Source organism: Trachinotus anak, unplaced genomic scaffold (genome assembly GCF_046630095.1).
Source record: "Trachinotus anak isolate AG129_WGS33_773 ecotype Australia unplaced genomic scaffold, CSIRO_AGI_Tana_v1 ptg000023l, whole genome shotgun sequence".
In the NCBI taxonomy this organism is placed as follows: domain Eukaryota; kingdom Metazoa; phylum Chordata; class Actinopteri; order Carangiformes; family Carangidae; genus Trachinotus; species Trachinotus anak.
In genome coordinates this window covers 439,067-453,945 of record NW_027273874.1, presented here as the reverse complement: position 1 = coordinate 453,945, position 14,879 = coordinate 439,067, and the positions used below count along the sequence as shown (strand labels likewise).

General features: G+C 48.1%; 1 protein-coding gene and 1 long non-coding RNA gene across 2 annotated transcripts; both read right to left on the bottom strand.

Moving 5' to 3' along the window:
- Nucleotides 1–5,794: 5,794 nt before the first annotated feature.
- On the bottom strand, nt 5,795–7,906 carry LOC139606617 (integumentary mucin C.1-like; the record flags this gene model as incomplete). The annotated part of the gene is made up of 2 exons (XM_071458878.1): nt 7,732–7,906; nt 5,795–6,375 (listed from the first exon to the last, which is right to left on the bottom strand). Coding segments are annotated over exons 1-2 (756 nt in total), but the record flags the coding sequence as incomplete, so codon positions are not given.
- A 3,649-nt stretch (nt 7,907–11,555) lies between these two features.
- LOC139606800 (uncharacterized) lies at nt 11,556–14,373 on the bottom strand. Its single transcript, XR_011684691.1, has 3 exons — nt 12,865–14,373; nt 11,789–11,844; nt 11,556–11,709 (listed from the first exon to the last, which is right to left on the bottom strand). It is a non-coding gene; the product is annotated as an uncharacterized lncRNA (long non-coding RNA).
- Between the last annotated feature and the right edge of the window lie 506 nt (nt 14,374–14,879).

Below are 14,879 nucleotides of genomic sequence, written 5' to 3'. Positions count from 1 at the left end.
TTGTTGTTGGGGCAGCTGTGGTTGTTGTTGTTGGGGCAGCTGTGGTAGTTGTTGGGGCTGCTGTGGTTGTTGTTGGGGCAGCTGTGGTTGTTGTTGGGGCAGCTGTGGTTGTTGTTGGGGGAGTTGTGGTAGTTGTTGGGGGAGCTGTGGTTGTTGTTGTTGGGGCAGCTGTGGTTGTTGTTGTTGGGGCAGCTGTGGTTGTTGTTGTTGGGGCAGCTGTAGTTGTTGTTGGGGCAGCTGTGGTTGTTGTTGTTGAGGCAGCTGTAGTAGTTGTTGTTGTTGGGGGAGCTGTGGTTGTTGTTGTTGGGAGAGCTGTGGTAGTTGTTTGGGCAGCTGTGGTTGTTGTTGTTGGGGCAGCTGTGGTTGTTGTTGTTTCAGCTGTGGTAGTAGTTGTTGTTGGGGCAGCTGTAGTAGTAGTTGTTGTTGGGGGAGCTGTGGTTGTTGTTGTTGGGAGAGCTGTGGTAGTCGTTGGGGCAGCTGTGGTTGTTGTTGTTGGGGCAGATGTGGTAGTTGTTGGGGAACCTGTTGTGGTTGTTGTTGGGGCAGCTGTGGTAGTTGTTGGAGAAGATGTGGTTGATGTTGGGAAAGCTGTGGTTGTTGTTGGGGCAGCTGTGGTTGTTGTTGTCTGGGCAGCTGTGGTTGTTGTTGTTGGGGCAGCTGTGGTTGTTGTTGGGGCAGCTGTGGTTGTTGTCATTTGGGCAGCTGTGGTAGTAGTTGGGGAAGATGTGGTTGTTGTTGGGAGAGCTGTGGTAGTTGTTGGGGCAGCTGTGGTTGTTGTTGGTTCAGCTGTGGTTGTTGTTTGTGCAGCTGTGGTTGTTGTTGTTGGGGCAGCTGTGGTTGTTGTTGGGGCACCTGTTGTGGTAGTTGTTGGGGCAGCTGTGGTTGTTGTTGTTGGGAGAGCTGTGGTTGTTGTTGGTTCAGCTGTGGTTGTTGTTGGAGCAGCTGTGGTTGTTGTTGGTTCAGCTGTGGTTGTTGTTGGTGCAGCTGTGGTTGTTGTTGTTGGGGCAGCTGTGGTAGTTGTTGGGTCAGCTGTGGTTGTTGTTGGGGCAGCTGTGGTTGTTGTTGTTGTTGGGGCAGCTGTGGTTGTTGTTGGGGCAGCTGTGGTTGTTGTTGTTGGGGCAGCTGTGGTAGTTGTTGGGGCAGCTGTGGTTGTTGTTGTTGTTGGGGCACCTGTTGTGGTAGTAGTTGGGGCAGCTGTGGTTGTTGTTGGTGCAGCTGTGGTAGTTGTTGGGGCAGCTGTGGTTGTTGTTGTTGTTGTTGGGGCAGCTGTGGTAGTTGTTGGGGCAGCTGTTGTGGTAATTGTTGGGTCAGCTGTGGATGTTGTTGGGACAGTTGTGGTAGTTGTTGGGGCAGCTGTGGTTGTTGTTGTTGTTGGGGCAGCTGTGGTTGTTGTTGGGGCAGCTGTGGTAGTTGTTGGGGAAGATGTGGTTGATGTTGGGAAAGCTGTGGTTGTTGTTGGGGCAGCTGTGGTTGTTGTTGTTGGGGCAGCTGTGGTTGTTGTTGTTGGGGCAGCTGTGGTTGTTGTTGGGGCAGCTGTGGTTGTTGTCATTTGGGCAGCTGTGGTAGTAGTTGGGGAAGATGTGGTTGTTGTTGGGAGAGCTGTGGTAGTTGTTGGGGCAGCTGTGGTTGTTGTTGGTTCAGCTGTGGTTGTTGTTTGTGCAGCTGTGGTTGTTGTTGTTGGGGCAGCTGTGGTTGTTGTTGGTTCAGCTGTGGTTGTTGTTGGTGCAGCTGTGGTTGTTGTTGTTGGGGCAGCTGTGGTAGTTGTTGGGGCAGCTGTGGTTGTTGTTGTTGTTGGGGCAGCTGTGGTTGTTGTTGTTGTTGGGGCACCTGTTGTGGTAGTTGTTGGGGCAGCTGTAGTAGTTGTTGGGGCAGCTGTGGTTGTTGTTGGTTCAGCTGTGGTTGTTGTTGTTGGGGCAGCTGTGGTTGTTGTTGGGGCAGCTGTGGTTGTTGTTGTTGGGGCAGCTGTGGTAGTTGTTGGGGCTGCTGTGGTTGTTGTTGGGGCAGCTGTGGTTGTTGTTGTGGCACCTGTTGTGGTAGTTGTTGGGGGAGCTGTGGTTGTTGTTGTTGGGGCAGCTGTGGTTGTTGTTGTTGGGGCAGCTGTGGTTGTTGTTGTTGGGGCAGCTGTAGTTGTTGTTGGTTCAGCTGTAGTTGTTGTTGGGGCAGCTGTGGTTGTTGTTGTTGAGGCAGCTGTAGTAGTTGTTGTTGTTGGGGGAGCTGTGGTTGTTGTTGTTGGGAGAGCTGTGGTAGTTGTTTGGGCAGCTGTGGTTGTTGTTGTTGGGGCAGCTGTGGTTGTTGTTGTTTCAGCTGTGGTAGTAGTTGTTGTTGGGGCAGCTGTAGTAGTAGTTGTTGTTGGGGGAGCTGTGGTTGTTGTTGTTGGGAGAGCTGTGGTAGTCGTTGGGGCAGCTGTGGTTGTTGTTGTTGGGGCAGATGTGGTAGTTGTTGGGGAACCTGTTGTGGTTGTTGTTGGGGCAGCTGTGGTAGTTGTTGGAGAAGATGTGGTTGATGTTGGGAAAGCTGTGGTTGTTGTTGGGGCAGCTGTGGTTGTTGTTGTTGGGGAAGCTGTGGTTGTTGTTGTTGGGGCAGCTGTGGTTGTTGTTGGGGCAGCTGTGGTTGTTGTCATTTGGGCAGCTGTGGTAGTAGTTGGGGAAGATGTGGTTGTTGTTGGGAGAGCTGTGGTAGTTGTTGGGGCAGCTGTGGTTGTTGTTGGTTCAGCTGTGGTTGTTGTTGTTGGGGCAGCTGTGGTTGTTGTTGGGGCAGCTGTGGTTGTTGTTGTTGGGGCAGCTGTGGTAGTTGTTGGGGCTGCTGTGGTTGTTGTTGGGGCAGCTGTGGTTGTTGTTGTGGCACCTGTTGTGGTAGTTGTTGGGGGAGCTGTGGTTGTTGTTGTTGGGGCAGCTGTGGTTGTTGTTGTTGGGGCAGCTGTAGTTGTTGTTGGTTCAGCTGTAGTTGTTGTTGGGGCAGCTGTGGTTGTTGTTGTTGAGGCAGCTGTAGTAGTTGTTGTTGTTGGGGGAGCTGTGGTTGTTGTTGTTGGGAGAGCTGTGGTAGTTGTTTGGGCAGCTGTGGTTGTTGTTGTTGGGGCAGCTGTGGTTGTTGTTGTTTCAGCTGTGGTAGTAGTTGTTGTTGGGGCAGCTGTAGTAGTAGTTGTTGTTGGGGGAGCTGTGGTTGTTGTTGTTGGGAGAGCTGTGGTAGTTGTTGGGGAACCTGTTGTGGTTGTTGTTGGGGCAGCTGTGGTAGTTGTTGGAGAAGATGTGGTTGATGTTGGGAAAGCTGTGGTTGTTGTTGGGGCAGCTGTGGTTGTTGTTGTTGGGGCAGCTGTGGTTGTTGTTGTTGGGGCAGCTGTGGTTGTTGTTGGGGCAGCTGTGGTTGTTGTCATTTGGGCAGCTGTGGTAGTAGTTGGGGAAGATGTGGTTGTTGTTGGGAGAGCTGTGGTAGTTGTTGGGGCAGCTGTGGTTGTTGTTGGTTCAGCTGTGGTTGTTGTTTGTGCAGCTGTGGTTGTTGTTGTTGGGGCAGCTGTGGTTGTTGTTGGGGCACCTGTTGTGGTAGTTGTTGGGGCAGCTGTGGTTGTTGTTGTTGGGAGAGCTGTGGTTGTTGTTGGTTCAGCTGTGGTTGTTGTTGGAGCAGCTGTGGTTGTTGTTGGTTCAGCTGTGGTTGTTGTTGGTTCAGCTGTGGTTGTTGTTGGTGCAGCTGTGGTTGTTGTTGTTGGGGCAGCTGTGGTAGTTGTTGGGTCAGCTGTGGTTGTTGTTGTTGTTGGGGCAGCTGTGGTTGTTGTTGGGGCAGCTGTGGTTGTTGTTGTTGGGGCAGCTGTGGTTGTTGTTGTTGGGGCAGCTGTGGTAGTTGTTGGGGCAGCTGTGGTTGTTGTTGTTGTTGGGGCACCTGTTGTGGTAGTAGTTGGGGCAGCTGTGGTTGTTGTTGGTGCAGCTGTGGTAGTTGTTGGGGCAGCTGTGGTTGTTGTTGTTGTTGTTGGGGCAGCTGTGGTAGTTGTTGGGGCAGCTGTTGTGGTAATTGTTGGGTCAGCTGTGGATGTTGTTGGGACAGTTGTGGTAGTTGTTGGGGCAGCTGTGGTTGTTGTTGTTGTTGGGGCAGCTGTGGTTGTTGTTGGGGCAGCTGTGGTAGTTGTTGGGGAACCTGTTGTGGTAGTTGTTGTTGCAGCTGTGGTAGTTGTTGGGGAACCTATTGTGGTAGTTGTTGGGAGAGCTGTGGTAGTTGTTGGGGCAGCTGTGGTTGTTGTTGGTTCAGCTGTGGTTGTTGTTTTTGGGGCAGCTGTGGTTGTTGTTGGGGCAGCTGTGGTTGTTGTTGTTGGGGCTGCTGTTGTTGTTGTTGGGGCAGCTGTGGTTGTTGTTATGGCACCTGTTGTGGTAGTTGTTGGGGGAGCTGTGGTTGTTGTTGTTGGGGCAGCTGTGGTTGTTGTTGTTGGGGCAGCTGTGGTTGTTGTTGTTGGGGCAGCTGTCGTTGTTGTTGGTTCAGCTGTAGTTGTTGTTGGGGCAGCTGTGGTTGTTGTTGTTGGGGCAGCTGTAGTAGTTGTTGTTGTTGGGGGAGCTGTGGTTGTTGTTGTTGGGAGAGCTGTGGTAGTTGTTGGGGCAGCTGTGGTTGTTGTTGTTGGGGCAGCTGTGGTTGTTGTTGTTGGGGCAGCTGTAGTAGTAGTTGTTGTTGGGGCAGCTGTAGTAGTAGTTGTTGTTGGGGGAGCTGTGGTTGTTGTTGTTGGGAGAGCTGTGGTAGTCGTTGGGGCAGCTGTGGTTGTTGTTGTTGGGGCAGATGTGGTAGTTGTTGGTGAACCTGTTGTGGTTGTTGTTGGGGCAGCTGTGGTAGTTGTTGGAGAAGATGTGGTTGATGTTGGGAAAGCTGTGGTTGTTGTTGGGGCAGCTGTGGTTGTTGTTGTTGGGGCAGCTGTGGTTGTTGTTGTTGGGGCAGCTGTGGTTGTTGTTGGGGCAGCTGTGGTTGTTGTCATTTGGGCAGCTGTGGTAGTAGTTGGGGAAGATGTGGTTGTTGTTGGGAGAGCTGTGGTAGTTGTTGGGGCAGCTGTGGTTGTTGTTGGTTCAGCTGTGGTTGTTGTTTGTGCAGCTGTGGTTGTTGTTGTTGGGGCAGCTGTGGTTGTTGTTGGTTCAGCTGTGGTTGTTGTTGGTGCAGCTGTGGTTGTTGTTGTTGGGGCAGCTGTGGTAGTTGTTGGGGCAGCTGTGGTTGTTGTTGTTGTTGGGGCAGCTGTGGTTGTTGTTGTTGTTGGGGCACCTGTTGTGGTAGTTGTTGGGGCAGCTGTAGTAGTTGTTGGGGCAGCTGTGGTTGTTGTTGTTGTTGGGGCAGCTGTGGTAGTTGTTGGGGCACCTGTTGTGGTAGTTGTTGGGGCAGCTATGGTTGTTGTTGTTGGGGCAGCTGTGGTTGTTGTTGGGGCAGCTGTGAATGTTGTTGTTGGGGCAGCTGTGGTTGTTGTTGTTGGGGCAGCTGTGGTAGTTGTTGGGGCAGCTGTGGTTGTTGTTGTTGTTGGGAGAGCTGTGGTAGTTGTTGGGGCAGCTGTGGTTGTTGTTGTTGGGAGAGCTGTGGTAGTTGTTGGGGCAGCTGTCGTTGTTGTTTCAGCTTTGGTTGTTGTTGGGGGAGCTGTGGTTGTTGTTGTTGTTTGGAGAGCTGTGGTAGTTGTTGGGGCAGCTGTCGTTGTTGTTGTTGGGGCAGCTGTGGTAGTTGTTGGGGCAGCTGTGGTAGTTATTGGGGCACCTGTTGTGGTAGTTGTTGGGGCAGCTGTGGTTGTTGTTGGTTCAGCTGTAGTTGTTGTTGGGGCAGCTGTGGTTGTTGTTGTTGGGGCAGCTGTAGTAGTTGTTGTTGTTGGGGCAGCTGTAGTAGTAGTTGATGTTGGGGGAGCTGTGGTTGTTGTTGTTGGGGCAGCTGTGGTTGTTGTTGGTGCAGCTGTGGTTGTTGTTGTTGAGGCAGATGTGGTAGTTGTTGGGGAACCTGTTGTGGTTGTTGTTGGGGCAGCTTTGGTAGTTGTTGGAGAAGATGTGGTTGTTGTTGGGACAGCTGTGGTTGTTATTGGGGCAGCTGTGGTTGTTGTCATTTGGGCAGCTGTGGTAGTAGTTGGGGAAGATGTGGTTGTTGTTGGGAGAGCTGTGGTAGTTTTTGGGGCAGCTGTGGTAGTTGTTGGGGCACCTGTTGTGGTAGTTGTTGGGGCAGCTGTGGTTGTTGTTGTTGGGGGAGCTGTGGTTGTTGTTGGGGGAGCTGTGGTTGTTGTTGGGGCAGCTGTGGTTGTTGTTGTTGGGGCAGCTGTGGTAGTTGTTGGGGCAGCTGTGGTTGTTGTTGTTGTTGGGAGAGCTGTGGTAGTTATTGTGGCAGCTGTCGTTGTTGTTGTTTCAGCTGTGGTAGTTGTTGGGGCAGCTGTGGTTGTTGTTGTTGGGGCAGCTGTGGTAGTTGTTGGGGCAGCTGTGGTTGTTGTTGTTGTTGTTGGGAGAGCTGTGGTAGTTGTTGGGGCAGCTGTCGTTGTTTCAGCTGTGGTTGTTGTTGGGGCAGCTATGGTTGTTGTTGTTGTCCGGGCAGCTGTGGTAGTTGTTGGGGAAGATGTGGTTGTTTTTGGGAGAGCTGTGGTTGTTGTTGGGGCAGCTGTGGTTGTTGTTGTTGGGGCAGCTGTGGTAGTTGTTGGGGCAGCTGTGGTAGTTGTTGGGGCAGCTGTGGTTGTTGTTGGGGCACCTGTTGTGGTAGTTGTTGGGGCAGCTGTGGTTGTTGTTGTTGGTAGATCTGTGGTTGTTGTTGGTTCAGCTGTGGTTGTTGTTGGGGCAGCTGTGGTTGTTGTTGGTTCAGCTGTGGTTGTTGTTGGTGCAGCTGTGGTTGTTGTTGTTGGGGCAGCTGTGGTAGTTGTTGGGTCAGCTGTGGTTGTTGTTGGGGCAGCTGTGGTTGTTGTTGTTGTTGGGGCAGCTGTGGTTGTTGTTGGGGCAGCTGTGGTTGTTGTTGTTGGGGCAGCTGTGGTAGTTGTTGGGGCAGCTGTGGTTGTTGTTGTTGTTGGGGCACCTGTTGTGGTAGTTGTTGGGGCAGCTGTGGTTGTTGTTGGTGCAGCTGTGGTAGTTGTTGGGGCAGCTGGGGTTGTTGTTGTTGTTGTTGGGGCAGCTGTGGTAGTTGTTGGGGCAGCTGTTGTGGTAATTGTTGGGTCAGCTGTGGATGTTGTTGGGACAGTTGTGGTAGTTGTTGGGGCAGCTGTGGTTGTTGTTGTTGTTGGGGCAGCTGTGGTTGTTGTTGGGGCAGCTGTGGTAATTGTTGGGGAACCTGTTGTGGTAGTTGTTGTTGCAGCTGTGGTAGTTGTTGGGGAACCTATTGTGGTAGTTGTTGGGAGAGCTGTGGTAGTTGTTGGGGCAGCTGTGGTTGTTGTTGGTTCAGCTGTGGTTGTTGTTGTTGGGGCAGCTGTGGTTGTTGTTGGGGCAGCTGTGGTTGTTGTTGTTGGGGCTGCTGTGGTTGTTGTTGGGGCAGCTGTGGTTGTTGTTGTGGCACCTGTTGTGGTAGTTGTTGGGGGAGCTGTGGTTGTTGTTGTTGGGGCAGCTGTGGTTGTTGTTGTTGGGGCAGCTGCGGTTGTTGTTGTTGGGGCAGCTGTAGTTGTTGTTGGTTCAGCTGTAGTTGTTGTTGGGGCAGCTGTGGTTGTTGTTGTTGGGGCAGCTGTAGTAGTTGTTGTTGTTGGGGGAGCTGTGGTTGTTGTTGTTGGGAGAGCTGTGGTAGTTGTTGGGGCAGCTGTGGTTGTTGTTGTTGGGGCAGATGTGGTAGTTGTTGGGGAACCTGTTGTGGTTGTTGTTGGGGCAGCTGTGGTAGTTGTTGGAGAAGATGTGGTTGATGTTGGGAAAGCTGTGGTTGTTGTTGGGGCAGCTGTGGTTGTTGTTGTTGGGGCAGCTGTGGTTGTTGTTGTTGGGGCAGCTGTGGTTGTTGTTGTTGTGGTAGCTGTGGTTGTTGTCATTTGGGCAGCTGTGGTAGTAGTTGGGGAAGATGTGGTTGTTGTTGGGAGAGCTGTGGTAGTTGTTGGGGCAGCTGTGGTTGTTGTTGGTTCAGCTGTGGTTGTTGTTTGTGCAGCTGTGGTTGTTGTTGTTGGGGCAGCTGTGGTTGTTGTTGGTTCAGCTGTGGTTGTTGTTGGTGCAGCTGTGGTTGTTGTTGTTGGGGCAGCTGTGGTAGTTGTTGGGGCAGCTGTGGTTGTTGTTGTTGTTGGGGCAGCTGTGGTTGTTGTTGTTGTTGGGGCACCTGTTGTGGTAGTTGTTGGGGCAGCTGTAGTAGTTGTTGGGGCAGCTGTGGTTGTTGTTGTTGTTGGGGCAGCTGTGGTAGTTGTTGGGGCACCTGTTGTGGTAGTTGTTGGGGCAGTTGTGGTAGTTGTTGGGGCAGCTGTGGTTGTTGTTGTTGGGGCAGCTGTGGTTGTTGTTGTTGGGGCAGCTGTGGTTGTTGTTGGGGCAGCTGTGAATGTTGTTGTTGGGGCAGCTGTGGTTGTTGTTGTTGGGGCAGCTGTGGTAGTTGTTGGGGCAGCTGTGGTTGTTGTTGTTGTTGGGAGAGCTGTGGTAGTTGTTGGGGCAGCTGTGGTTGTTGTTGTTGGGAGAGCTGTGGTAGTTGTTGGGGCAGCTGTCGTTGTTGTTTCAGCTGTGGTAGTTGTTGGGGCAGCTGTGGTTGTTGTTGTTGGGGCAGCTGTGGTAGTTGTTGGGGCAGCTGTGGTTGTTGTTGTTGTTGGGAGAGCTGTGGTAGTTGTTGGGGCAGCTGTCGTTGTTGTTTCAGCTTTGGTTGTTGTTGGGGGAGCTGTGGTTGTTGTTGTTGTTTGGAGAGCTGTGGTAGTTGTTGGGGCAGCTGTCGTTGTTGTTGTTGGGGCAGCTGTGGTAGTTGTTGGGGCAGCTGTGGTAGTTATTGGGGCACCTGTTGTGGTAGTTGTTGGGGCAGCTGTGGTTGTTGTTGGTTCAGCTGTAGTTGTTGTTGGGGCAGCTGTGGTTGTTGTTGTTGGGGCAGCTGTAGTAGTTGTTGTTGTTGGGGCAGCTGTAGTAGTAGTTGATGTTGGGGGAGCTGTGGTTGTTGTTGTTGGGGCAGCTGTGGTTGTTGTTGGTGCAGCTGTGGTTGTTGTTGTTGAGGCAGATGTGGTAGTTGTTGGGGAACCTGTTGTGGTTGTTGTTGGGGCAGCTGTGGTAGTTGTTGGAGAAGATGTGGTTGTTGTTGGGACAGCTGTGGTTGTTATTGGGGCAGCTGTGGTTGTTGTCATTTGGGCAGCTGTGGTAGTAGTTGGGGAAGATGTGGTTGTTGTTGGGAGAGCTGTGGTAGTTTTTGGGGCAGCTGTGGTAGTTGTTGGGGCACCTGTTGTGGTAGTTGTTGGGGCAGCTGTGGTTGTTGTTGTTGGGGGAGCTGTGGTTGTTGTTGGGGGAGCTGTGGTTGTTGTTGGGGCAGCTGTGGTTGTTGTTGTTGTTGGGAGAGCTGTGGTAGTTATTGTGGCAGCTGTCGTTGTTGTTGTTTCAGCTGTGGTAGTTGTTGGGGCAGCTGTGGTTGTTGTTGTTGGGGCAGCTGTGGTAGTTGTTGGGGCAGCTGTGGTTGTTGTTGTTGTTGTTGGGAGAGCTGTGGTAGTTGTTGGGGCAGCTGTCGTTGTTGTTTCAGCTGTGGTTGTTGTTGGGGCAGCTGTGGTTGTTGTTGTTGTCCGGGCAGCTGTGGTAGTTGTTGGGGAAGATGTGGTTGTTTTTGGGAGAGCTGTGGTTGTTGTTGGGGCAGCTGTGGTTGTTGTTGTTGGGGCAGCTGTGGTAGTTGTTGGGGCAGCTGTGGTAGTTGTTGGGGCAGCTGTGGTTGTTGTTGGGGCACCTGTTGTGGTTGTTGTTGGGGCAGCTGTGGTTGTTGTTGTTGGGAGAGCTGTGGTTGTTGTTGGTTCAGCTGTGGTTGTTGTTGGGGCAGCTGTGGTTGTTGTTGGTTCAGCTGTGGTTGTTGTTGGTGCAGCTGTGGTTGTTGTTGTTGGGGCAGCTGTGGTAGTTGTTGGGTCAGCTGTGGTTGTTGTTGGGGCAGCTGTGGTTGTTGTTGTTGTTGGGGCAGCTGTGGTTGTTGTTGGGGCAGCTGTGGTTGTTGTTGTTGGGGCAGCTGTGGTAGTTGTTGGGGCAGCTGTGGTTGTTGTTGTTGGGGCACCTCTTGTGGTAGTAGTTGGGGCAGCTGTGGTTGTTGTTGGTGCAGCTGTGGTAGTTGTTGGGGCAGCTGTAGTAGTTGTTGGGGCAGCTGTGGTTGTTGTTGTTGTTGGGGCAGCTGTGGTAGTTGCTGGGACAGCTGTGGTTGTTGTTGGGGCAGCTGTGGTTGTTGTTATTTGGGCAGCTGTGGTAGTAGTTGGGGAAGATGTGGTTGTTGTTGGGAGAGCTGTGGTAGTTATTGGGGCAGCTGTGGTTGTTGTTGGTTCAGCTGTGGTTGTTGTTGGGGCAGCTGTGGTTGTTGTTGTTGGGGCAGCTGTGGTCGTTGTTGGAGCACGTGATGTTGTTGTTGGGGTAGCTGTGGTTGTTGTTGCAGCTGTTGTTGATGGGGCAGCTGTGGTAGTTGTTGGGGAAGATGTGGTTGTTGTTGGGACAGCTGTGGTAGTTGTTGTTGTGGCAGCTCTGGTCATTGTTGGGGTAGCTGTTGTTGTTGTTGGGGCAGCTGTGGTAGTTTTTGGGGCAGCTGTTGTTGTTATTGGGGCAGCTGTGGTTGTTGTTGGGGCAGCTGTGGTAGTTGTTGCAGCTGTGGTAGTTGTTGGGGCACCTGTTGTAGTTGTTTGAGCTGTGGTTGTTGTTGGTACACCTGTGGTAGTTGTTGGGGCAGCTGTGGTTGTTGTTATTGGGGCAGCTGTTGATGTTGGTACAGCTGTAGTAGTTGTCGGGGCAGCTGTGGTTGTTGTTGGTTCAGCTGTGGTTGTTGTTGGGGCAGCTGTGGTTGTTGTTGTTGGGGCAGCTGTGGTAGTTGTTGGGGCAGCTGTGGTTGTTGTTGTTGGGGCACCTCTTGTGGTAGTAGTTGGGGCAGCTGTGGTTGTTGTTGGTGCAGCTGTGGTAGTTGTTGGGGAAGCTGTAGTAGTTGTTGGGGCAGCTGTGGTTGTTGTTGTTGTTGGGGCAGCTGTGGTAGTTGCTGGGACAGCTGTGGTAGTTGTTGGGGCAGCTGTGGTTGTTGTTATTTGGGCAGCTGTGGTAGTAGTTGGGGCAGCTGTGGTTGTTGTTGGTTCAGCTGTGGTTGTTGTTGGGGCAGCTGTGGTTGTTGTTGTTGGGGCAGCTGTGGTCGTTGTTGGAGCACGTGATGTTGTTGTTGGGGTAGCTGTGGTTGTTGTTGCAGCTGTTGTTGATGGGGCAGCTGTGGTAGTTGTTGGGGAAGATGTGGTTGTTGTTGGGACAGCTGTGGTAGTTGTTGTTGTGGCAGCTCTGGTCATTGTTGGGGTAGCTGTTGTTGTTGTTGGGGCAGCTGTGGTAGTTATTGGGGCAGCTGTGGTTGTTGTTGGGGCACCTGTTGTAGTTGTTTGAGCTGTGGTTGTTGTTGGTACACCTGTGGTAGTTGTTGGGGCAGCTGTGGTTGTTGTTATTGGGGCAGCTGTTGATGTTGGTACAGCTGTAGTAGTTGTCGGGGCAGCTGTGGTTGTTGTTGGTTCAGCTGTGGTTGTTGTTGGGGCAGCTGTGGTTGTTGTTGTTGGGGCAGCTGTGGTAGTTGTTGGGGAAGATGTGGTTGTTGTTGCAGCTTTGTTTGTTGTTGGTGCAGCAGTGGTAGTTGTTGGGGCAGTTGTGTTTGCTGTCGCAGCTGTTGCCAAATCTAAAGCAACTGTTGATAGCATTGATTATTTTAGAATTTCTGTTATACATTTTCATTCTTCCATTATGTTTGTTCATGGGGTACATACCTATTACAATCAGGAAGCCTGATATGATTCTCTCGGCACCCATCCTGTGAAGAATTCTGTAAAATCAAACAAGACATCGTATGACTTACAGATGAAGTATTTCAAAAGATAATGCACCACAGTTAAACTATTAATCAATTACTTTGTGCTTAACTTTAATGTAGAATGACCATAAAACACAATAAAAACATCTATAGTAGATTAATCTATATTTGCAACAATTTAAATTTAATGTTCATATTTTTTTCCTGGTATTCATTGGAATTGTGTTTCAAATGAAACATTAGATTTTCAAAAGATTAATTTACTTCGTATAATTATATATTCACTATAAGAGTACATTTAGGCTTAGTAACTCATCATTCCTTTTACATGGACATCTTCCTTAGCTCAATTATACCATGATTCTACCACACACTGATGTTGAGGAAAACTGAGAAAACATGAATATCCCATTAAGTAATCGCACTTTTTTTTTTTTTTACTCGGATTTACTGATGAGTTTGGAAATGTCAATTTTGATACTTTCAGCTTCACAGTGAAACTACATCAATTACCTTTACTATAATGTATTTTAGAGGTGAACATCTGAAAACTCACTCACACAACCAAAACAGATATTAACACATTTAAGGAATAGGATGAATGTTGAAGTTTGTATTAAAAAGTGTTATTGAGCATTTATAAACTTTACATGCAACAACAGTCTACCAGAAGTTTTATATGTCAAAGTTACTGGGGGGAGTGGTTATCGTCTCTCTATATAAAAATCTTATTTCACTATAAAAGACCCCACTTCAGTCTTATTTTAGTAAATACAACCCAAAAACGAACAAGAAACTATTAAATGTGGTCAGAATTTTGTGCTTAAACTGAATCCCTGCTGTTTTCTTCACATCTAAATGACAAATATTCTTACTTCCAATATTCTATCATCAGTATCTTGTGTCATTTCACCCAATTTCTCCATAAGATCTTATCCAGGCACCGACTAAATAAAATGTGTTTGTATAATAAATAACTCACACTTAAATTACAAATTAAAAATGTACATATAGATTTAAAAGTCCACTTACCCAAAATTAAAAGATATAAAATTAAAAGTTATTAATTCCCTCTTCTTTTTTCTGGTGTAGATTTTTGTTTAAAATGTTTCAGTGTTATTTTTTTTCAAAAATTACACCAGTCCACATACATAACACTGCAAGCCTTTCACCTTCTGTGACAGTGAACATCTTTTAAAGCCTTTATGTATTGAAATGGAATAGAAGCTAAGGACATGACTCATTGGTCATCTATTTTCTGAAATGCGACACCTTAGTGATGAATACACTAAATCACAGCATACAATTTCTCAGCCCAATCTGTCAGAATCTTGGCACAGTACAATGGTATACTCCTTTGTCTTGTCCAGTGAAACAAAAACAGTATGCTGGTGTATTCAGCCTATGAGAATGAAGTTCTACCGGTCTGACAGTATGAAATGCCAAATCAATAAATACTGAGTTCTCGTGAAATTAAATAGAGAAGGAGGAAATGCAAGAAAAGTACAATGATTACAGATTTTCCAATTCAAAGTATATTTAATGAATATTGTATAAATTTTGTATTATCTCAGTAAATTTGTAAATTGATTACACAATACAGTTATAGTACAAAGCTATTATATCAATATAATCCAATACCAAATCACTGTATTTAATTAATGGTGAATATCTGTCTGTATTTGCTTCCAACCTGAATGTGAGTGGAAAACAGAATTGTAAAAGTAAGCAATTGCAACTTATTGTTTAAAAAAGGATGCTTAAACTACATGTTATTGCTGCATTGTGAGCATTTGTTTCACAAGTGAGTTGAGTGAGTCAGTTTGTTTTACCTCACAGCTTTTATAAAGACAGTAATTTCTATGTCATGTTAATTAATTTGAAATATCCCTTCATATTCACTGACAGTGGAGTGGGTTAAAGTCGACCAGTGACATTACATTCAGTTTAAAAATCAGGTTTGTCTGGTTCATGGAGGGTTCATTCTCAAGTGTTTTAAACCACTGAAACAACTTGTTTTTTCAGCTTGCCTATTTTATTTTAAAAGGACCTGTCATTATTCTGTAGCATAATTAATATGTAGTGGATATCTATTCTATATTTAGCTTTAAGTTGCAGTGGTGTCTTTGGCTATGTGGCGTAACCCTGTGTTATTCTTGTGTTACACTTCTTATAAATCACCTGTCAGTCTTGATGTGGGATCACTCTGCTCACACTTAAAGGTTAAAGCAAGTCATTGCACAACAGGCTTTCATAATTTCACATAAGGCAATCCTCATCTCACTCATAAATATAACAGCAATGGTGCTACAAATTTGGGATGTAAGCCTGCAGTACATATTAAATCCACATCTTGTTACTGTGGATTGTATTGTGTTATGTCCTAAGCCATTTAGACAACTTGTCTAGCTGTCACTATCCAACTGCATAATTTACAATGTAGTGACAATGAATCTAGCTGTTTTATCAGAATGCATAACTTTTCATTTCAGTGACCTCTCTGGCCATGTGGTCTATCCCTGTGTTGGTTTTGCACTTAGAGATCACTTATCAATCAAACAGCATAAACCCAGTGGATAACAAGGCAGAACCTAGAACCTGGACCTTACAGGTTCTCACAAGTTACATGTTATGGGAAGCTCAAGGTTACAGATCGCGAAGTTCCTGTCATGGAAAAAGCCTGAATCTGAAGTTAAGGCTTATACCACAATTTGTTATCTTGTGGGATTTGTTTAAAATGAGTTGGATGCCAAAACCTGTCATTTCAGTTTATTGTGTAGTGAGAGATAATCTCTCCCTTTAATTTTATCATTGCACCTTGATTTATAAATGCTGAAGATGTTGGATTCAGCCAGTCATTTGTACCTTTAGAGGATCTCTGTTTCATGAGTTCTGCAGTAGTTGTACCAACTATTGTTACAGAAGCCGGTGTTGCAGCAGTAGTGACAGCTGTACCTGGAGTTGCAGTAGTGGATGTAAATGTATTTGCAAGTAAAGTAGTAATATTTGGTTGAATGTAGGTTGTGACTTCAGGTGACCCAAATCCA